This window comes from Brassica oleracea, chromosome C1 (assembly GCF_000695525.1).
Source record: "Brassica oleracea var. oleracea cultivar TO1000 chromosome C1, BOL, whole genome shotgun sequence".
Classification (NCBI taxonomy): domain Eukaryota; kingdom Viridiplantae; phylum Streptophyta; class Magnoliopsida; order Brassicales; family Brassicaceae; genus Brassica; species Brassica oleracea.
The window spans coordinates 11383172-11406064 of record NC_027748.1 but is presented as its reverse complement, the minus strand read 5'-3'; the positions used below and the strand labels follow the sequence as shown (position 1 = coordinate 11406064).

At 36.1% G+C, this 22893-nt stretch overlaps 4 protein-coding genes across 4 annotated transcripts; 1 reads left to right on the top strand and 3 right to left on the bottom strand.

Moving 5' to 3' along the window:
• Positions 1 to 138: 138 nt before the first annotated feature.
• Positions 139 to 1881, bottom strand: LOC106307023. Its single transcript, XM_013743857.1, has 3 exons — positions 1444 to 1881; positions 719 to 1079; positions 139 to 409 (listed from the first exon to the last, which is right to left on the bottom strand). The coding sequence occupies exons 1-3, from the start codon at positions 1840 to 1842 to the stop codon at positions 225 to 227; spliced, it is 945 nt and encodes a 314-aa protein (XP_013599311.1). The 5' UTR covers positions 1843 to 1881; the 3' UTR covers positions 139 to 224.
• A 1473-nt stretch (positions 1882 to 3354) lies between these two features.
• Positions 3355 to 4764, bottom strand: LOC106292549 (2-keto-3-deoxy-L-rhamnonate aldolase). The gene is made up of 2 exons (XM_013728163.1): positions 4134 to 4764; positions 3355 to 3914 (listed from the first exon to the last, which is right to left on the bottom strand). Exons 1-2 carry the CDS (start codon positions 4599 to 4601, stop codon positions 3558 to 3560), a joined length of 825 nt encoding a protein of 274 aa, XP_013583617.1. The 5' UTR covers positions 4602 to 4764; the 3' UTR covers positions 3355 to 3557.
• A 3149-nt stretch (positions 4765 to 7913) lies between these two features.
• On the top strand, positions 7914 to 9627 carry LOC106331534 (2-keto-3-deoxy-L-rhamnonate aldolase-like). Its single transcript, XM_013769916.1, has 2 exons — positions 7914 to 8471; positions 9286 to 9627. Exons 1-2 carry the CDS (start codon positions 7914 to 7916, stop codon positions 9625 to 9627), a joined length of 900 nt encoding a protein of 299 aa, XP_013625370.1.
• An 11111-nt stretch (positions 9628 to 20738) lies between these two features.
• LOC106323979 (dof zinc finger protein DOF4.6) lies at positions 20739 to 22664 on the bottom strand. Its single transcript, XM_013762015.1, has 2 exons — positions 22395 to 22664; positions 20739 to 22011 (listed from the first exon to the last, which is right to left on the bottom strand). Exons 1-2 carry the CDS (start codon positions 22416 to 22418, stop codon positions 20998 to 21000), a joined length of 1038 nt encoding a protein of 345 aa, XP_013617469.1. The 5' UTR covers positions 22419 to 22664; the 3' UTR covers positions 20739 to 20997.
• Between the last annotated feature and the right edge of the window lie 229 nt (positions 22665 to 22893).

Here is a 22893-nt window from a genome sequence, read left to right as displayed (position 1 = left end):
TTTTTCTTTCTTTATTTATTCTAAATAAAATATTATGGGAATCAGATGTAAATCTAAACATTATATGCTGTATATCGTTGAAATCTGAAAAATGTATATTGATTACTGATGAAGAAAATGTGATAAAAGATGGAAATATTAAATTTAAAATCCAATTAATACATAAATCTTTAAAGAAAATATACAGTGTTTTTTTTTGCGTTTCTACCTTTTTAACTGCTGCATCACATCTGAGCAGAGCTTGGAAATGGTTTTAACAGCTTCAATTTAAAGCAGAAGTCCAAACTTATAGACGCAAACGCAAATATCAAGACGCTCTGAGACACCAAAACGGCGCCGTCTATTCCATGAGAAAACAAGCTTTCCCAGCTCAGCTCCAGTGGCGGTCCTCTGCTTAACATACCAAGTCCTGGTACACCATATAAAACAAAAATCATAATTTTGTTAAGAATATTAAGACAGATCCAAAATAATACAGGTCAGAGGTTAATATTCAACTCAATCAATCAATTAAGTAAGAAATCATTTACAATAAATCAAATCATTGATAAGTATTCCATTACTGGAAGATTATAATTTAATCAACCAAAGTCAGGACAACGATGGGGATCATTCAGCTCACACTTCCAACACAATATAACAAATCAACCGCAAACGTAAACGTTTTGACCATTTAAAATGAAGTTAAGATAGAAGCAGTAATCAAAATGTGTGTTACCTTTGACAAACCCAAAGGCTGCAACGGCTCCTGATTTGAGATGACTATCGTCCAAGTCTCTTCTGATTACATACCTGAATGTGACACCAAACAGTGCACAGCTTGCAAAGGCTACTCCAAGGGGAAGAACAAGCTGCTCAATGGTCGAGACTTGAGAAAGAGCAAACGGGACTTCTGCAACGGTCCCAACCGCAGCTGCAATCGCTGCCGCTTTTGCTGATTCTAATCTCTCCTTGTCTTTATCAATCGAATATCCGTTTTCTGAACTTTTTGTTGCTGCGGTCTCTGCTAAGGACAAGGAGCGTTCTGCTTCCTCAACCATTGTTCTTGCTGCGACAATCTCCTGCTGGCATTCTGCGATCTTGAATCAGATATTGCATAAGATGAAGATGCTTTTGTCTCTCTTGTTATAAAATTATAAAAACAGTTTCATTTCTTGAAAAACATGACCTTACACTGTCTACAAAACACACTAAAGACTTTGGTCAAAAAGCCAGTAGACCAAACTCATGTTCTTAGACAATTCATGTAATGAACTATCTTCACACAAACTAAACATAAAGTCATACACAGACGACTGAAACTGTGTAACAACATGAACTTATCCTCAGCACACGAATTCACTGCTCAACGTAACCCTAATCCATACTCTAAAGAACCCTCTGAAACTCTCAGATTCCAAAGCGCAAAGAATCAAACTTTGTTTCCAGAATAAGATCACTCACCTCAGCGGCTCTTGATTCAAGCTTATCAACATAATCCTGCAACAACTTCGCCTCGAGTTCTTGCCTCTCTATCTCAGCGAGCTCTCTCTTCGCAGTCTCCACCCTCATCGAGGCTTTTTCCAGACCGTCAAGCAGACTCTTGTTCTCTTCTCTGCTCAACAGCTCCTCGACTTGGTTCCCGACGATACCGGACAGAGACTTCTTCAAATCTCCGCCGTCGCTCGAGTTCGCTGCATTCTCTTCCGGTGAACTACTGATTCTCCAGTTTCGAGTTCTGCGGTGAGGAGAACTCAGGGAAGACAGTTGAAAGTTCAGAGCTTTGGGATTGAAGACATAGCTTTCCGATACAATCAATGGATTTGATTTCCATCGAAGCGATTGTGGAGATAAAGTTTGCATTCTTTTTAAACAAAGGAAGAATCTTTGAGTTCTCCTCTATCTGGTTCATTCGATATGAAAACTAGGGACCACTGAAACGGTACGTGAAAAAACGGCGGCCTTTCTAGAAATCAACGACAATACTTTAGGTCTTCCAGTGTCCGAACGACATGCATTCTAGTGTTCTTTTTTTTTTTTAACACCCTAGTGATTCAGACACGTGTATTCGGCTTCTTAAATTAATGGCAAAATTGGTTCTCGGAGCAAAAAAAAAATGATAATTATATCTTTTTATACGAATATCTATTTTGTATCATTTTTATCTATAAGACTCTTCAATATTTTTAAAAATAAATTTAATAAATAGTTTTACAAACAAAAAAAATTAGAAAAATAGTAATTATTGATAAAATACATATATGAACTTAGTGGTATTTTTTTCAGTTCTAAAATGTTTAAATCATAATTTTCAAATTATGTTCTAAATCAAGTAGAAATGACATTCTACGAAGTAGAAAACGAAATCCACTTTTTCATTGAATCTACCATATTTAGAATACGTGATCTACGTAAATAAGAGTATTCTAAAAATATTTAGAATACACATTCCGCGCTTAACCTACCGATCTAAAATCTTTATAAATCAAAATCTACACATTAATATAAATCTAAAAGACGTAGAAACCGACTTCTACAGACTTACTGTAAATCTAAAATAAGTAGAAACCAAAATCTACATATTACTATAATTCAAAAAACCTGTAGAAACCAATTTCTACAGATTAGCTGTATTCTACGGATAAAAAATCACTTCCTAAAAATATGAAAACAAAATATTTGGGAATATTCACTTTCATATTTTGAAAAAATCAATTTTTTTATATAAAAAACAAAAAAAAAAAGGAAAAAAAAACGTGGTAACCTTCTTCTCACGCCGTCTTCTATATTTCATTGATTGTTCACAAAATTTTCACATTATTTTACCAAATCAGTGTGACATTGAGTGAGTTAAGGTTTATGAATCTGAGACTTTGATTTTCTCCCCCTTTGTTCGTGAAGGAGATGAGAAATTATGAGTTTCATCCCAAAAAAATCGAGTTTAAAGAGTTGAAATCGTGTTTGGTCGGTTCAAATCAAGTGGGTACCAAACCAGATATAACCGAAGAAAACCAGGAAATCGATTTGGAATACTTACCTGGGCACGGGATCGATCAGTCTATAATTCGAGATCGGTTGATCTATATGAAATCGACATTTGCCGATCGAGTAAAATGGACCAGGTCGATCAGTATATGCTCCGCGTTTTTTTGTTCTGCATAATGATCAGGATCGATCGATCCGTTCGACCTTGTAATTTCGGATCGATCGATCCCACTTGATCGATCCCATTATTTATTATATTTAAAAATTATAATTTTAAGGACATTATTATCTTTTTGAAAATAATTAGTCTAATAAAACATAAATTATATGAAATTATTCTAAATGGACATAATTATCATTTTTTCTCTAAAAAAAACAATTTTCCCTGAATTAAATTAGTTTACTTTAGAAGAAACATAGTAACATACTATCGAGTTACTTTTTCTCCTAATCATTTTTTTAGATTAAAGTCTTTAAAAAGCAAACTAGATAAAGCGATTAAACTAACATCAAGCATGGTTAATACCATTGAAAATTAAAAAAAACCTAATATCCCAAATCAAGTCTCATGTTTCATGCTAAGACATAAAAGCCTAAACCCCTTTGACATCAACCACCGACTTCTTATTAGCCTTGACGTCATCAACGGCTGCCTTCTTGAACAAGGAGACGTCCGCTGATCCGAGAACAATGTGATACCCACGTGACCAGAGATCCGCGGCCGTGTCCTGAGCCGTAGCCATCCCGGCCAAGTAAGCTCCCCCTTTGACCGGATCAGAAGCCAGCACTGCCGTCTCCGCCGTCCACATGGTGGACTTCACCTTGGGGTTACCCGGGTCGTGAAGAAGCCCCAAACTCGCGCTTAGATCACGTGGACCCATCATCACACAGTCCATCCCATCAACGGCCACGATCTCGTTTACATTCTTCACACCTTCCTCAGATTCTATCTGTAGACTCGATAATAAAAAATATTCATGAGTTCACTTTTAACTTTTGTAACTTCACAAGTACAATTACAGAGGACAATATAATCTAACAAATTTCTCCGACAAGTTAAAGAACTAGACATTGTCACATGACTTTCACGTGTTCGTCTTCCTCATTTATTCTTAATCCCTAATTAACCAAAAAATCAAAACAAAAAATGAAAGTGGAAGAGATCGAACCTGACACATGACAAGTAGATTGTCGATGTAGTTCGCCAGGTAAGCCTCGTCAAACCCGAACTTGGAGTCCCTCACAACAGTGTACGCACATCCCCTAACGCCGTCGGGACGGTACCTGCAAAACGACACCGCATCGGAGGCAGATCGTCCATTTTCAACCATCGGGAACATGATCCCAGCCGTTCCGAGATCCAGGGCTCTTTTGGCCCAAGCCTGAGTGATGTCAGGGACGCGGACAACGGCCGAGCAACCCGCGGCTTCAATGGCGCGGATGCAGTTGATGGCCTCGCGAATATCGCCTGCTCCATGCTCCAGATCGATGATGATGAAGTCGTACCCGGAGAAAGCAGCGATCTCGGCGATCTCCGGCGAGAGGGAGAGGAGAAAGAGGCCGTAGAGGTTTTCTCCCTCCCGGAGACGGGACTTGAGAGACTTTTTTGTTTGAATCGAAGAGGTGGCGGAAGACATTGCGACTGAGAGTAGAGACCTTAAAGTGCGAAATGAAATCGGAGTCAACGAAGATGAAGAGAAAGCGTTAACAGAGATGAAGGAGACAGACAATAGGGTTATTCGATTAAATAGTCCACGTGTCTTATAATTAGTTTATCTCTTCTTCTTTTTTAACAAAAGGCTTAAAATTCGTTTCTCTTGTTTACATAATTTGAGAATCAATGATATTTATAGTAGGAAAATATTTTCGCTGTGTTTATAGTAGGAAAATATTTTTATTTGTATATAGTTTCCTTAATAAAAAAGATTATTTATAACTAAAGCAGATATTTGATCTACTAATATCTCACAGCTATGGTAACTATATTATTACAAGATAAAGATTTTCAGTGTATAAACGAAGAAAGAAACCAAAGAACTAAGCTAGATTTGCTTTTCTTTCTGATTAGTTCCTTTTTTTTGTGAACCTCTTTCTGATTAGTTCCAACTCTTTGAAAAACTCGGCGTAAGGATGCAGACCTGTGTTGTTCAGAGACATCGAAAATTTATTCAGCCCGTACACTGTCCTTGTGAAGTTTGATACTAAAGTATAAACTATATAAATGCATTTGCACTGGAACCAGAACACACAGGCATTTAGATTCTACGGCTAATGGTGTCTTTAAACTTTTGAAGTTCTTATAAACTAAGAAAAATCATACTTGGTCGGCTTCAAGGACTGCCGTGTAAGCAACGTCTTGTTCTTCTGTCAGTCGCATATTGTTACTTATTTCCCATGTTACGAGAACACTGAACTATCTCCTAGCACTCTCTGGAGTAAGGCTGCAGTTCTTGGGCCATCAATCTACAAGTAACTAGAACAAAGAGCAAACTAAAAATAAGAACTATGGCATCATCTTTCAAATCACGCAATGCCAAGCTCGAATAAATTAAAATAGGTCTCTAGTGTACTACTGCATAGGGGTGTTCAATCCGGATATCGGTTCGATTTCGGTTTGGTTTTTTCGGTTTTTCCGTATTTCGGTTAGTAAAATATAACTCATTCTAAATTCATATTTACTTCGGTTCGGTTCGGTTTATATACCGTCGGTTTTCGGTTTATTCGGTATTATACCAAAACATAATTATTTAGTTTGAGATCATATTATATAAATTTTAGAGTCATATTGTCAGTGCAATCATTTATTAAAAAATATTATGTTTTCAAAACAAAATAAAAATAAAGATGCTTATACCTTCAGATGAAATAATCTTTTTTTTTTTGACAGCAAAGCATTTACAGACTCATATTGACTCTGTAAACCAAATCGGTAACTCCGCATCCATGTGAACGACAAAGGACGATTGTTTCCTAGCACTACGTGCTAAGCTATCCGCCCGAAGGTTCGCCGTCCGAGGTACATGGACGATGTCTGAGTTGAGGAAACTTCCTTTGAGAAGCTTGATGTCTTCCAGATAGCTTTCGAATGCTGGTCATTCTTCTGGTTCCGAAACCATCTTCACCAATTGAGAACAATCCGTTGCAAACGTTACCTGAAACTGTCTTAAATTGCCCAAATCAATGCCTCTACGGGTGAAAGACATACTCTTACATTCCTTGCTCCTAACAGACCATCAAACCCCGGTAAATTACTATACCAGCCTTGCCCTGAAAATGAGTCCTTATCTTTCCATGAACCATCTACGAAGCACCATCGACTTGGTGTCGCAAGGGGAGGACTGATCTGTACCGAAAGCCCCCTCATTGGGTCATTTCTCACCTGTGCTTCTGCCCAAAGTGATGATTCTAGTTCTGCTAATTGAAGAGTGTCTCTCGGATCAATATCCAGATTACTAAAAACTTTGTTATTTCGGGTTTTCCAAATATACCATAAAATCCATGCAAACTGATGATCATCCATCTTTGGCTGAACTCTCCAAAAAAGATGATCCACATTAGCAAATAATGATGTGATAGGAAAGATATTAGGAGATGACGGGATCTTAGATAATGCCCACACTTGCCGTGCCGGGGGACATTCAAAAAATACATGGTTTATTGATTCTTCTGGATCTCCTCATCGAGCACAACATATATCTCCTTGTATCCCTCTTGCCTTTAGATTTTTCATTACCGATATGGCAAATTCAGATGAAATAATCAAATCTAGAATTAAAATCAAAGCTCGAAATTTTGAAAATAAAAATAAAAAACAAAAGAGAAGTACGAAAGAAAAGTTTCTCCACTCTTCCATATTTAGTGTTCATCAAAGTCATGCTTCTTCGAGTGAAACTTTGTTCGTTTATAAATAAGAAAAAAGTTGTGAATAATTTTCTAGCTATTATCCATCAAATTTACAACCTTCACTTCAATTTAATCAATGCTAAAAGAAAGCAAAATGATTAAAAGAAGAAAACTAAGAAAATAATAAGTCTCCGTTACAATGAATTGTTATTTAATTATATTTTAAGTGTTTTCCAAATTAGGAGTCTTTATTACTATAAAAATATGGTAATAATTATTAACAAAAGAATAACTTATATAACAAATAGATTTTCATGTGACGTTATAAAATATGTACACATTTACATGTTTCTACTTTTGATCGGTTTTGTTCGGTTTATTCGGTTTAGTTGGTTATAAACCAAACCATATCCAAATCCTACGGTTTTTATAAAATTATATTCATTCGGTTTATATGGTATATACCAAAACCACACCATATTGTCTATTTCGGTTCGGTTCGGTTTGATACTGTTCGGTTTTACCATATTAGACAGGTCTTACATCCTTTGTTAGTTTACGTCCATTGATGAACACAGAATTGGATAATAATGACATCATCTACATTACATCACGTCAACAAAATAGTTGAACAAAGGATTTCCATTGCAGTTCTCTGTTATTGTAGGCAAATAATCATTACTAAAACTAGCTAAGGGAAAACATTATAACAAATGCCAGAAAATTTTGCAATCTGATCAAAACAAAAGAATGTTCCTTTACCTGCAGAAGAAGAACAAGTTTTTGGTCATCAGCTGGCATAACCACAAAGCAAAACGGAGACCTTGAAGCCTTCAAGCTATTGGCCATCTTAAACCCCTCACTAGCTCTTAAGTCATATTCTTTGATATGGACACTTTATAAATGCTAAAATTTATTCCCTATCTTAAATATCTAAAATTGAATATTACGTATTTTGTATATTTAACTATGTATTCAATACGTACAACCCTAGTAGCGATATTTTCTCTCACGCAGCCGCACCTTCTAGCTTCGTTCTCTCTAATTCTTTGTCCAGACAAAATCTCTTTAAATATTCTTCCTATCGGTTTGAGTTATCTTGAAAAATGTTTTCCCGCATTTCCAGGCGCATCCCATTTCAAAATCTGAACCGTACTTCGGTGCTTCATAGGGCACAACCGTTACTAACCAAGCCAGCAGCACCCTCCACGGCCTTCTTCTCTTCTCAGAGATCTCTGAAAACACGCCTCAGAGAAGGAGAAAATCTTTATGGGTTATTTCTCCTTTCATTCTCGCCGGAGATGGCTGAGATTGCTTCGTATGCAGGTTATGACTTCATCGTCGTGGACATGGAGCACGGTGCCGGCGGAGTTCGAGAGGCGCTCACATGTATACGCGCTGTTGAGGCAGCAGGATCTTCCACCGTACTCCGTGTGCCAGATAATTGTCAAGCATGGACCAAGAAGGCTCTGGATCTTGGCCCTGACGGCATTATGTTTCCGATGATCGAGACTGGTAAAGCACCTTCGGATGCTGTCTCGTACTGCCGGTATCGCCCTGACGGACTCCGCGGCTGTGCTTACTCGATTGTGAGAGATTCCAAGTTCGGGTTCGACGAAGAGTATTTACGTAATTACACCGATCAGCTACTGATCATGTGCCAGGTCTTGCTCTTTTATCTGTATAGCTATATATATTTAATAAAAGTTTAACTTAGTTAGACAATATATATATATTTACATGTGCAAAATTTTGAGATATATTATACTAGGCTCTTTATAGAGGATTAGCGACTAGGCGAATTATTCGGGGCTTAGGTGAGGCTTAGGCGTTAGCAAATTATTGATTTATTTTATTTATATTATACATCTATATGATATATTTTAGTTTTTAAGTTCAATTATAAAACTATTATGAAGAATTATGAAAATTAGATATACAAAATAGAAAATATTAGACAAATTTGTAGATTTATAATAATATTATATTTTAATTTCACATATTTAAACAAATTTAAATCGATTTAAACCGATTTTAATCGATTTAGGACAGTTTAAACCAATTTGAGTCGTATAAATTGGTATAAATCGGATTTTAAGAAAATCGTTTCGGATAGGACCGAATTGCCGCCTAGGCGGGGGCCTAGGCACCGCCTAGACCGATTTTTGAAACCTTGTATTATATATACTAAATTTACTAATTTTAACTAGTTCTAAATGCAAACGATATTTTATTTTGTTTTTGTTTTATAGTTTACTTTGTAAGCAAATATCTATGTGAAAGCAAAAAAAATTCATGTTTTATAATTTTATTTTGGGTATAGATGATGGTATTGTATTAAGCAAAAGATGATGGTATTGTATAATTTCATATATTTTAATTTAATTTAATAGTATAGATATAGTTGAACTTTATATATACGATATAGTTAAAAATAATATTGACGATTGTTTAAGTGTTTTATCCTTGAAAATCCAGATAGAATCCGAGGAAGGTGTGAAGAACGTGAAGGACATTGTCGCCGTTGATGGGATGGATTGTGTGATGATGGGGCCGAGGGATCTGAGCGCGAGCTTGGGGCTACTCCATGACCCAGGAAATGCGAAGGTGAAGTCCCTCATGAGGACGGCTGAGACGGCGGTGATAGCTTCCGATCCGGAGAATGGTGGAGCTTACTTGGCCGGGATGGCCACGGCTCAGGACAAACCGGTGGATCTCAGGTTACGTGGATATCACATGATAATTGGAGCTACTGACGTGCCTTTGTTTAAGAAGGCAGTGGTTGATGACGTTAAGAGTTTTAAGTTTGGATGTTCGTAAAAAAAATTAGATTAATGCGTGGACTTCAAGATGATAACTATTTATGGTATCTAAAATTCAAATTCAAAGATATTTCGGTTGACAAATATAAATATATAATTATAGTTATGATTACATTTCAATTTGGTTGAGATTGTGACTTACGTTAATAACATTGAATTCGAATATAAGCTTTCCAATTTATATCTAACATTACATACTAAAATTATATCAATACTAATAAAAACAAGAGAATATACCTCTTTGTATTCAAAGCTAATTACAACTTTTTAAGGGGTAACCAATAGAACATGTGAAATCCTAAATAAAATATAAGATGGATCGAATAATTGGATCCAATTTTGGTCAATACATTAATGGGTCACGATCAAGTAAATAGATCACGAAGAGTTAAAGCCCATAGCGAACACTCGAACTCGAGACGAAGATTTCAAAGATCCAGAGATCGCGGAACGATTGCGGAGATCGCGGAACGGTTGCGAACATCACGAGAACATCACGCTATAAGAAGAGGTCGATACGTAAAGAAGGGACACGTTGAAATCCCTAGAGAGAGCTACATCCATACTTCGACTTTGTTTTCATCCATCTTTAGATCTTTTCTCTTAAGGATCTCGTTGTAACGTTCGATCTTGTTTGACTCATTATATTCGATTTTATTCATCAATAAAAGTTCATTTTTGCCTACCAGAAACTGATTATATCGTTGTGTTCTAAAGATATCGTTGTCTACATCGTTTATCTTCCTTTGATTAAACTCTGGATCACTATCAAATTCTTAGTATAGATTTTAGGATCTACATTTATTATAAATAAAATATAAATATTTTAAAACATTTTAATACAGATAAATTAAGTTAGTTATTTAAAGAGAAGTAGGATATTATATTTTTAAAAACTATCAACAATTTAATATTGTCTTACGAGCATAGTTTTCTACAACTAAACCCAACATATTTCACCATTTGTCTGTGCAACAACACCACACGTATTCATGTACATATCTTTAATAAATCCTACGCGTGTAAATCTTATGTCGTATATATAATAAGCGTTAAACCATAAGATCTCCATGTGATATTTCCTTTTTTTCTTCTAGAATAAGAAAATTTTACTCATCTTGAACATACTCTCCAATATGGTCCATATCTTGGTTTGTCCAAGTCAGCTACAAGCTGTCGTCCACTTCTTGATCACCACAACATACCATATTGTGTCGACGACTATATCAAAAGTTCCATAGAGCAAAAGCCTTGCATCTGTTCGACCAACGTTTGCATAAAGTAACATCTCAGCATCAGTGTCACCTCTGTCCATCTATTTATCGTTGCCTCAGCAACTCCACATCGACATGTTCCAAATTCCCACAGCTATTTGATTGTCCACTCCGACAGCTTATAAAAACTCAGTCAACACAACTCTTTCAATCTCTCCCTTGGTTTCTGAGTTTTATAATCCAAACACAATCTAACAATATCAACAATAACATCTCTCTTGATGACTGTATAGTAAATTCTAAGCATACATTCAATGCTATTTGCAACATATTCTCTCTTCTTTCTAAACTTAGTTAGTTTGATACTCAACACATCATCTTTAGCTACCATCAATCTACGTTCAATATCTCCACACCACAGATATGTCATTGACTTCTCTCCCTACTCAAGTGCATAAAGTTCTCTCCCTGCTAGAGTACATAACTAATGTAAAACACACACACAACAAATACTGAAACTTATCACAGCATCAGAATCTTTTTTTCTCCAGTCGTGTTTCAAATCTGCTAGGCGTATTTTCTAGCTCATCCATCAATACAGACTCTGCTCCTCTTCTCTGGTATGTTCTACAAGCATAACTAGCTATTTCCAAGCTTCTCACCAATGATCTTGTTCAAAATTTCAGTAACCATGGAGCTTAAGAGTGTCCGGAACCATCAACAAGATCGCTGCACTTTTGGGTGATGTCATCGAGTCTTCTTTCGTAGCTGCATGCGATCTTAAAGCTTCAACAAAACATCTTCGACCTAGAACTTCCAGCGCCTGTCTTTATCTATATGTTAATTCACTTCTTGTATACACCAAGCTGATCCACTACTAGAATCACGTGCAAGACCTCTTCGCAAAACATAAATATAAGCCTCTGAATCAGCTGTGGTGAAGATTCATCAATCAACTATGACCTCAGACTCCGAATCCAGTTCTCTTCTAAGAGGATTTAGTTCTGCATGTCTTGAATGTCTTGAATGTCTTTGCCGAGTTTTAGCTCATTCCAGATTCATTTGATAGCTCATTCAATATCTCCACCAGAAATGGGAAAATATGAAAATTCAGATTAGATAGTGAACCAGTTTGAATAAGCTCTAGTAAAACACAAACCAACCGTTGCAATCTCAATCCCACCGTTGAATCTCAAACAAGTAGTATCATAAATTTCCCAACCAAATTTTAGCTCAATCAAATCTTGTGTTGTGTTGAATCCTCAAGATAGTTGTGAATCACTTTATTCTGTTTTTCCGTCCAAACTGCCACAACATTAGTCGTTTTTGTTTTTTTCACTTGAAAGCTTTGATGAGAACTATCTAGAACAACTCGTCCTGCTTGTGAAGGTCTTTCTTATCTACCATCTGGAATTATTGTGTGTCTCGAAAAATCCAGAACCATAAATTACCATTACTGATGAGTTAACTCTTCCTTATGATCTCACGACACAACAACTGATCAATATGTCCGACGAAAAAGCGTGGATATGTCCAATATTAAGTGTTTCACAATAAATCAAATATATCAAACGTTGAGAATTTCTGAGAATTGTGTCCTGCAACAATGAAGTGGACGCAAACACCATCTCAAACGTTTTTATGTTGTTTTGACTTTTGATAGAAACCTTGTTCTTTTATGAATAGGATAGTTCCAGAACTGAATACGTAGAACCTTGTTTCAACTACTCCATAGAACTTTCAGCAAAAAAAAAAAAACTACTCCATAGAACGGATTCTCACAGAACTCAAGTAGTAACCTGATCCATCAACCATGTTATCATACTGAATTGTTGATTTTATCTTTCAGTATCGTATTTTAGATGGTGGCGCTTGGGAAGAAATAACATTTTTTCTCTCTTTTTTCTCACCAAACCATTTACATATCGAGGATAAAGTGCTGAATAATTTAGCAGTAAGTGTTGTACTTAGAAATTCAAAATACTTTTCCATCAGACATAAATTCAGTGTTACTAAAACCATGTGGAAATCTATAATGATCCCTCAAAATAGATACTTCTACAGTTCAAAAAAATAGATATACAAATCCTAACATCTAATAAATTAAATTAGTACTCTCTCCGTTCTTTAAAATTACATATTCTAGAGAAAAATTTTGTTTCAAAAAGATCTATCTTTTATATTTTCAAAGCATATTTTATTAACTAATTGCAAACTTCAAAAAAATTAATTGCACTAGTTAAATTTTTATTGGCTTGAAATTATAGAAAAAAAAAGATAAACACAAAAAACTATGCAAATTTAATGCATTTTATTAAGATGTGTGAAAAATCTAAAATATATAACTTTAAAGAACATAGGGTAATAGAACAACTTGATTTCTACTCTCGAAATATATGTAGACCTATACAAATCTACACTGCACAATACTTTCAATTAATTGACATAAATACAATTTTCACAAAGAAAAAACATTACAAGTATTACTACTTAAGCTGTACTTACACTTAAAATTGTGCTAAAAGTACAACATAAGTCGTAGATAAAATCTCTCTCGCTTCTCAAGTAATGCTAAACAAAATAGTAAGAAAACCATGTTAGGGGAATGAAATTCAGATGAATACGACTTTGTGGAGAAGACTTTTTAATTGAAGGACGTGGATTTTTATTTGATGTTGTTGAGCTACAATACGAGAGAAAACGTAACATTATTTAATTAAAAATTGTTTATGTTCTATTCTCCACTAGAACTTGTCCATCAGATCACATCCATATTTCAACACAACATACCGAATTAGAAACTTAGTGTAGAAGTATGTTCTTAAGCTCGAGTCACTGTCATTTCCAGACAAAATTATATAACGTTGGCCGAATTCTTTTTTATCTTTCCTTATATAGTGGCCACCATAACACACCACCTAAGTCCTTTGACCTCGATGTCTATGTTTTTTTGAAAATACCTCGATGTCTATGTTTTTTGTTGATAAAACCTTTTCGATGTCATCTACCGATCTACGTTGTTCGACGCCATAATCTCATTGGTTAATTTATATTTTTTTTTAAAACTGACATTGCTTTATTTGTCAAAAGTTTTATTCACACCAAAGTAAATAAGTTACTTTAAGATAATATATTCCTTTATGTATAAGTTGCATCCGAATTTTGTACAAAGTCACGGGCGAGTAGTAAGATGAATAAATGATACAGCCAGCCAGATATATAAATATTAGCAATTTGATTTGATTGTAAAACTTGAAATAATTTACAGGTAAAACCAGGTCACAAAACATCGTTAAGAGTTTTGGGATTATTCAATCGCTATTGTATAGCTTGCTTTGATTAGATAATGATCCGGAGGTTATCATTGGGTTTAACTAAAATTTAATCTGCGAAGATATCAATACCTTCGAAATAAAAGTTTATAATATTGCACCAGAAAAAAAGGGTTTACAATTTATAGCTTATTTGCAGCTAATCTGTTTCATGTTTTGATAGTTAAGAATATATTTCAACAGCCATTTTTTTCTATGTGATTTTTTTATGATATTACAAACAATGAAAAATATAAAAATTGATTTTACATCCAATAATTCTACATACATATAAAATGTCTTTAACATCATATTAGAAATATCATCAAACTTGAATCACATATAATAGTTCAGAATATTGAGCATTTTTTCTTTAGTTTACATCATTTGCATGGTTTAGAATTCAAAATCTGGACTTCTTAATATAAAAACATTAATAAACTTTTAATCAAAATTTTAAATTTAAAGGGTTTCCATATTTTCCCGGTGTAGTTATTTAACATAAATTTCGATGTCGAATTATTTTGAAATTTTTAGTTCGTGGGATGTCGATAAGAATTAAGACATATGGAGACTAAAAACTTCTAGGTAGCCATGAAAAACCAATAGCTGAAATATACAACCATATTTCATTTTGCCTTGTTAAATTTAGGCTTGGAATTATTAGTTCAAAACTAAATTATAGTAATGGATTTAAAACAAATAGCTGAAATATTCAACTATATTTCATTTTCCCTTGTTAAATTTATTCTTCGAATTATTAGTTTAAAGCTAAATTTTAGTAATTTCAGTAAAAAAAAACTAAATTTTAGTAATACATTTAATAATATTTGTACGTGAGTGTCTTCAAAGGTTTATTCTATTTTCTACTCTAAAATAAAGTAACTCTATAATAGAGTTTGAGTTTACTTTAAGGGTACTCTATTTTAGAGTAGAAAATGAGTAATGAACAAAAAAAATAAGTTACTCTATATTTGGAATAAACTTATTTTTTATTCTATTATAGAGTGAGAAATAGAATACTATTAAAACATTTTTATTCTAAACTCTATTTTAAAGTAAAAAATAGAGTGTATTAGCATATAGAAAGTATATATTACTAGCCGTTAGTATCTCGTTGATTACTCTGTCATAACTCTCGTATATATCTCTTTCCAATCTTGTATATTCTCTGTACATATAAACAGAGCTCCTATACTCAATAGAATTATTCAGTTCTTCATAAGTCAATATGGTATCAGAGCCCTTTAGGGCGTAACCTAATTTTTTTTCTTTCTTCTTCTCCTTTCTTCTTCCTCGCCGTCTCTCTTCTCTAATCCGATCTTCTCTATTGCTCTGAAATCAAAAAAAAAACTATGGCTTCTGAAACTACTGCTGAGAGAACTTCTGTCTTTAACACTCAAAATCCTCAAGCTACTCTTCTATCAGTCAATATGTCTAGTGTGACAAAGCTCACCCATCAGAATTACCTTATGTGGGGAAGACAAGTGCGTGCCTTGCTCGAAGGTCATGAACTACAACAGTTCATCGATGGATCTGATGATGCCACGCCCCCTGCGATGATTTCTGAGAATGGTGTTGCCTCTCCAAATCCAGAATACGCTCCATGGAGACGTTAAGACCGGCTACTGTATAGTGCTCTCATTGGTGCTATATCCTTGCCGCTTCAGACTCTTGTTTCAACGGCTAATACAACAAAACAAGTTTGGGATACTCTTTCTGAAACCTTTGGAAATCCTACTCGTGGTCACATTCGCCAGCTGAAGAATCAGATCAACAAATGCTCCAAAGGTACTAAGACGATCAGCGAGTATATGCGTGACATCAAGTCTAAAGCTGATGAGCTTGCACTCCTTGGCAAACCGATGGATCCAGATGATCTCACTGAAAACATTTTGGGAGGTCTTGGTGAAGAGTACAAGCCGGAAATTGATGCAGTCAACGGGCGTGACAAACCTATCTCCTTCAATGAGCTCTATGAAAGGTTGCTTAATCGAGAAGCAATGATCTTGTGCACAGAATCTCCGGCCGTTACTCCTATTGTTGCACATGCTGCTGATAGCCATCCACGTCACAACAACAACAGTCGCTCAAACCACCATCAACAGAACCGGTCCCCTCATCAGGCTTCGTACAACAACAACAGTCAACACAACAATCTGTTCTCTAAACCTTATCTTGGTCGCTGTCAAGCTCGTGGCGCACAAGGACACAGTGCAAAATATTGTCCAGAATATCGCATAGTCAATGGAAGTGGGTCAGCTCAACAATGGCAACAACAAACCCCACACTCTGGTCCTTAATCATGGCAGCAACAATCACCACATCAGTATTGGCAGCCTCGTGCAAATGCAGCCATGATGTCAGACTCATCAACTTAGCATCTGGACTCAGGAGCATCACATCACATGACGTCCGATTTGGCTAATCTCTCGATGCATACTCCTTATCATGGTGGTGATGATTTTCTCTTGGGCGATGGATCTGCAATGCAGATTTCACACTCTGGTTCTAGTTCTCTTCCCTCTTATACTAAACCCTTTTTCATTAATAATATCTTGTGTGTTCCTTCTCTAGACAAGAATCTTTTATCAGTTTTTCAGTTATGTAAAGCTAACAATGCTGCTGTTATTTTTACTCCAACCTACTTCCAGGTGAGAGACATCCAAACAGGGGTTCTTCGAGTGGAAGGAACACCTAAACATGGCACTTATGAGTGGCCGAAATCACTTAGTTCTTCACCTCCTTCTCTGGCTTTTGCTTCTCTAGTGAAAACTACTCTTAGTGATTGGCATTCTCGCTTATGTCATTCGGCTTTACCAATTCTTCAAAAAGTTATTTCTAAGTTTCAATTACCTGTTGTTTCTGATGTTCTGCTAGCTAAACCTTGTTCTGCTTGCTCAATTAATAAAATGTATAAGTTACCATTCTCATCCTCTACCTTAAAATCTTCACATCCTTTAGATATTGTTTTCTCTGATGTTTGGACTTCTCCAATTTACTCAGTTGATGGCTTTAAATATTATGTACTTTTTGTAGATCACTATACTAGATATACATGGCTTTATCCTTTGAAACATAAATCTCAGGTCAAAGAAGTATTCACAAAGTTCAAAAGTTTAGTTGAAAATCGATTTCAACATAAACTAAGAACACTATACTCAGATAATGGGGGTGAATATGTTGGCCTTGCTGCATTTCTTTCTTCTCATGGCATCTCGCATATGACAAGTCCCCCTCATACACCTGAGCATAATGGTCTTGCTGAGCGCCGTCATCGACATATAGTTGAAACGGGTCTTGCTCTCATGTCACATGCTTCAATGCCTAAAGGGTACTGGTCCTATGCTTTTGTTACTGCAGTTTATCTTATCAATAGAATGCCTACTCAGAATTTAGATTTTCAAACACCTTTTGAGAAGTTACATGGTCATTCTCCAAATTTTCAAAAACTTAGAATTTTTGGTTGCTTATGTTTTCCATGGCTCAGACCTTATGCTTCTCATAAACTAGATGATAGATCTAAACCCTGTGTTTTCTTAGGTTATTCTCTAACACAAAGTGCATATTTGTGTTTAGATAGAGCAACAAATAGAATTTATTCTTTTCGCCATGTTATTTTTCATGAATCAGTCTTTCCTTTTAGCACTTCATCTCCTGTGATTGCATCAGTTGATGCTGATGATGAGTTACCATCTTCCTCTAATGCTCCTGTCTCTGTTGTTACCCCGATCTCTAACCTGCAGGTACCAACTCCGACTGCAGGACCAGCTCCACCCGTTCCGCCAGCCACAACTCCAAGTGAACCTGTGCCAGCAGTGTCTACGCAACCTCTTGATGAAAACATGGCATCCTTGCCGCAACCAGAAGCCGTACCTACTACTTCTCAGCCTCTCCCAGCTCCGACAAGGGCCAGTACAAGACCACGCAAACCAGTTCAAAAATTGAATCTCAATACGCAAGTGGACACTCCTCCGACAACAATTCCTCGCTCTGTCGCAGAAGCTCTCAAATCACCATACTGGCGTAAAGCCATGAGTGAAGAGATGGAATCTCAACTTAAAGAACGAACATGGGATCTTACTGATGCTACTAATGTTGTTAATGTTGTTGGTTGCAGATGGGTCTTCACAATAAAAAGAAAACCAGATGGTTCCATCGACAGATACAAGGCTCGCTTGGTTGCCAAGGGCTTTACACAACGATCGGGCATCGATTATCATGACACCTTCAGTCCAGTTGTTAAACCAGCAACGATCAGGATCGTTCTCAGTACAACAACAATTCGAAACTGGCCATTACGCCAACTTGATGTTAACACAACTTTCCTTCAAGGCCATCTTGAAGAAGAAGTCTTCATGGCGCAGCCACCAGGGTTTGTTGATGAAGATAACCCCAACGCGGTGTGTAAGCTTCGTAAAGCAATTTATGGACTCAAACAAGCCCCTAAGGCATGGTATAACGAGCTCTGCACCTTCCTGCTTTAGTCCGGGTTCATCAATTCTCTTGCTGATGCGTCTCTTTTTGTCTACAACAACAATGGTGGCTACCTCTATATGTTGGTATATGTAGACGACATAATCATAACAGGAAGTAGTCCTCAACACATCGATCGGTTTATCAACCCCCTCTCTCAACGTTTTTCTATTAAAGATTTGGGTCCTTTATCTTACTTTCTTGGGATAGAAGTTCAAAGATCTTCTAATGGTTTACATTTGTCTCAACACAGGTACATCACTGATCTACTACAGCGAATGCAAATGTCAACCACCAACTCTGTCTCCACTCCGATGTGTCCGAACACTACTCTTTCACTTACCTCTGGCTCAGTCATGGACGATCCTACCAGATATCGAATGGCGGTAGGAAGCTTGCAATATCTATCGCTCACCAGACCGGACATCGCTTTTGCAGTCAACAAACTATCCCAGTATATGCATCAGCCAACTACAGAACATTGGACAGCCGTAAAAAGGGTCCTCAGATATCTTTCTGGAACCAGATCACACGGGATCACCTTCTCTAGCAGACACAACCCGACATTACATGCTTTCACTGACGCTGATTGGGCTGGAAACAGGGATGACTATACATCGACAGGAGCTTACGTTGTCTATCTTGGAAGTCATCCAGTTGCGTGGTCATCGAAGAAGCAAACAGGCGTGGCGCGATCATCAACCGAGGCTGAGTATCGATCAGTTGCCTCCACCGCAGCCGAACTTTGTTGGATCACATCTCTACTGCATGAGCTTGGCATTCCTGTGTCACAGACGCCTGCCATTTATTGTGATAACATGGGAGCTATGTACTTAGCCGCCAACCCAGTGTTTCACTCCCGTATAAAACATCTTGCGCTCGATTATCATTTTGCACGACATCAGGTTCAGACTGGCGTGGTTCGGGTTTCACACGTTTCTACTCATGACCAGCTTGCTGATGCTCTTATCAAACCTCTCTCCCGACCGCGGTTCGAAGGCCTATGCATCAAGATTGGACTCTCTTCCGGTGGTCCATCTTGAAGGGGTGTATTAGCATATAGAAAATATATATTACTAGCTGTTAGTATCTCGTTGATTACTCTGTTATAACTCTCGTATATATCTCTTTCTAATCTTATATATTCTCTGTACATATAAATAGAGTTCCTATACTCAATAGAATTATTCAATTCTTCGTAAGTCAATAGAGTGGAGTCGGAAATCTCCTGGGCAGTTGCGTAGACCGGCAGAAGGAGAAAAGAAAACAAATCAAAGACAAGCGTCAAGATCTAGATTGGCGAAGCTGAAACCATAGTGGGGTGAATAATTTCAAACTCACAGATTTCAAGGAGAATGTTTCTGTGGGCCTCCTTTAATCCTTAGACTTGTCTCTCACATTATTCTTCCCTCTCTTCATTTTCAAATGCTATTAAAAAGAAAAATAATTGCCTCTTCTGTCCAACGCATGAAAACCAAAACATAGTTTATTTCATTTCGTTGAATAACACAAAAGAAGTTTATTTCATTTCAAAGTCTTTTTCTAACCAAAGCAGTAAAGAACAAGTCCATGAAATCAACTTTTTCCAAATTCACTGATGGCATAGATATGATCAAAATGCATCAAGCTAATCAGGTAGCTTGTCTAATTATTTTAAACGATCAGTCAATTGTTTTGTGGTCGGGAACGAACTTAATAATTAAATTTAGATCGAATATGGTTTTATTAATTAATTGGGATGGTAGGGCTTTAACCAGTCTTTGGCAATAAATAATATATATATCGTTTTAGTGAGGATCATGTGAAAGTCATCAGAGCTTACCTGTCTCTTTTAATTAATTTAATGTTTAGTTTATTATACCTGTTCTTTAATTTAATTAATACCATCATCCATTCGTTTTTTTTTATCATCCATTCGTTGCGTGACCAAAACAATCAAAACATACTATGCTGCTGCACATAATTGGCTACACTATATATATGCAAAAAGAAAATTCGCATTTATTTGTTATAACGTCAGGAATTATTAGTGGACAAAGACATGAAAAATAGAATCAACAAGAGAAGGAACATAAAAAAAGTTGCAAAAAAAAACAAGAGAAGGAACATTAAAAGACCAACCAATGTATCATTTCTAACCTGTGTTAACGATGCATAACAAAAATTCAAAACAAATTAAAGTCATTCGATATGCATGCACCCTCGATAATATCCTTAATTAAATCCAAGCTAACTCCAAAATTAACCAAAAAAAACACCAGTAAGAACATTTAAACTGAAGTTAAGAACATATTGATTAATTAAATAAATAACGATAATTAACCATTAAATGATATAGTACTATCTTCATCATCAAACTGAGAAAATTTAGCACCATGATCCTCCACTCAACATCCCAGTCCAATACCCACCAGAATTAGCAGATGCATCACCACCACTTGCTCGCTTCTGATTATCATTAATGTCGACATTAATTGTTGCTGATGAAGAAGAAACTGGCAGTTTCAAATCCTCAAAAGGAAACAAGTGCCTTCCATTCACATCATCACCAGCTTCTCCTCCTCCTTCTCCTTCTTGAAATCCTCCGTGGAATCCATTATTATGATGATGATCCAATGAAAACCCTAGCAGTGTGGTGTTTGAGTTACAAGGCTTGTAATGATCTTGCATTGAAAATCCTCCAGATGTTGGATCTTGGTTATGAAATGGAAAACCCATGAATGAAGAACTCCCATTATTACTAGTATTGTTTCTTATGAGATCCAAAGAAGAAACTGCCATAGCTGACGTGGTAGAAGATGAAGAACTGAGCAATGGATTGTTAGTGCTCTTGTTGTTGTTCCCAATATTGTGAATGAGGTTGGTGAAATTGGTCCTGATCAACCCATGTGGTGGAAAACCTAAATTGAGATCTTGTTGAGTCGTCTCAAAGAATTTAGGGTTTTGACCAGTCAACCCTTGTTGAGACATGCTAATGAGGTGGTGGTGATCAGAGTGATGCTTTTTCGTAGCTGGTTGTGTAGAATCCGAGTGGTTTTTATTAATATCAGAAGAAGAAGAAACTGAAGAAGAGTGAGATCTCTTGTTCTTTCTTGAGCCACCACCAACAGGGATGTTCCTAAGCGAACCGCCTTCCGTCCAATACCTTCTACAACCTTTGCAGAAGAATCTTGGCTGCGTCAAGCTATAATTGTTGTAGTAACAAAACTTTGTGTTGATTGAGTTACATCTTGGACAGTTTACAGCTTGGTCCTTTTCTGGCCTTGCCTTCCTCTCAGCTCCTCCCCCCGCCCCAACCGATGATGGCTGCTGCGTCTGGGCCGATTGCGGCTTTGGGCATGTGTTTGTTACTATTTCCTCCAAGGGCTTCACTACCATCTCCTGCTTATCAAAATCACCAAAAATCAATTCATCCAACCATTAGCTCAAAACTCAATACATATATATGTAAAGACATAATTAACATATATCAGATTTAATTATGAACAAATCAATGGTATTTCATCAAGAGATAAATGATTGGAATATTTGAGAAAGGCTTTAACCAAAAACATAAAAGAAAAGGCAAATTAATAAAGGGTAAAGTGAAAAACATATATAAGTGTTGAAGAGAAACATCAAAAGAAGAAGATCCAAAACATTAAACTCTTAAGTTATTAAATCAAGTACTGAGTCTAGATGAATCAATTGTTTAATCTACATCAACACATACATATTGATTTGTACGAGAAATGAATATATATTATGTATATGTATGTATATACCTGTGGCCATTGAACCGTATCCATAGTTGAGCTTCCTCCGATCGGCAGAAACAAAACCTGATATTTTGTTTGACTATAGATTTGAAAGAAAAAAAGATAGATTCTTTTGTTGGTGAAGGGAGAGGGATTTTGATCGCTGAGAAATCTTTTTTTGAATGAGGAACTTCTTTGTATGCTTGTCTGATCACAGTTGCTTTATGGTAGAGAAAGAGAGAGGGACCTAATTGTCTAATATAAATTACCAAAACATTCCGAGTGGGAATCTTTGTCGTACTGAAAAAAATAGTTACTTTAATACGCGTACATATATAATGTATGCATGTATGTGCAGGCTTATATTTATATTCACCCTATGGGTCTTACAAAGTTACAATACGTGTAAATATGTGTTATTTATGTTATTTGGAATAAAATGATACTTGAGAATGTAGGGAGGATAGATCATAATGGTGCTTTTCACTGCTTAACCAAAAATGAAGTTTTTTTTCTTTTTTTTTTT

What these genes read in the sequence shown, in the direction of transcription:
- LOC106307023 (XM_013743857.1), bottom strand. Translation starts at nt 1,842, where the DNA reads ATGCAAACTTTATCTCCACAATCGCTTCGATGGAAATCAAATCCATTG. An exon ending in TTGAATCAAGAGCCGCTGAG is followed by an intron (nt 1,080 to 1,443) that starts GTGAGTGATCTT and finishes ATCTGATTCAAG; the next exon opens with ATCGCAGAATGCCAGCAGGA. An exon ending in AGCCTTTGGGTTTGTCAAAG is followed by an intron (nt 410 to 718) that starts GTAACACACATT and finishes ATGGTGTACCAG; the next exon opens with GACTTGGTATGTTAAGCAGA.
- LOC106292549 (XM_013728163.1), bottom strand. Translation starts at nt 4,601, where the DNA reads ATGTCTTCCGCCACCTCTTCGATTCAAACAAAAAAGTCTCTCAAGTCC. An exon ending in ATCTACTTGTCATGTGTCAG is followed by an intron (nt 3,915 to 4,133) that starts GTTCGATCTCTT and finishes TCGAGTCTACAG; the next exon opens with ATAGAATCTGAGGAAGGTGT.
- LOC106331534 (XM_013769916.1), top strand. Translation starts at nt 7,914, where the DNA reads ATGTTTTCCCGCATTTCCAGGCGCATCCCATTTCAAAATCTGAACCGT. An exon ending in AGCTACTGATCATGTGCCAG is followed by an intron (nt 8,472 to 9,285) that starts GTCTTGCTCTTT and finishes TTGAAAATCCAG; the next exon opens with ATAGAATCCGAGGAAGGTGT.
- LOC106323979 (XM_013762015.1), bottom strand. Translation starts at nt 22,418, where the DNA reads ATGGATACGGTTCAATGGCCACAG. An exon ending in ATACGGTTCAATGGCCACAG is followed by an intron (nt 22,012 to 22,394) that starts GTATATACATAC and finishes TTTGATAAGCAG; the next exon opens with GAGATGGTAGTGAAGCCCTT.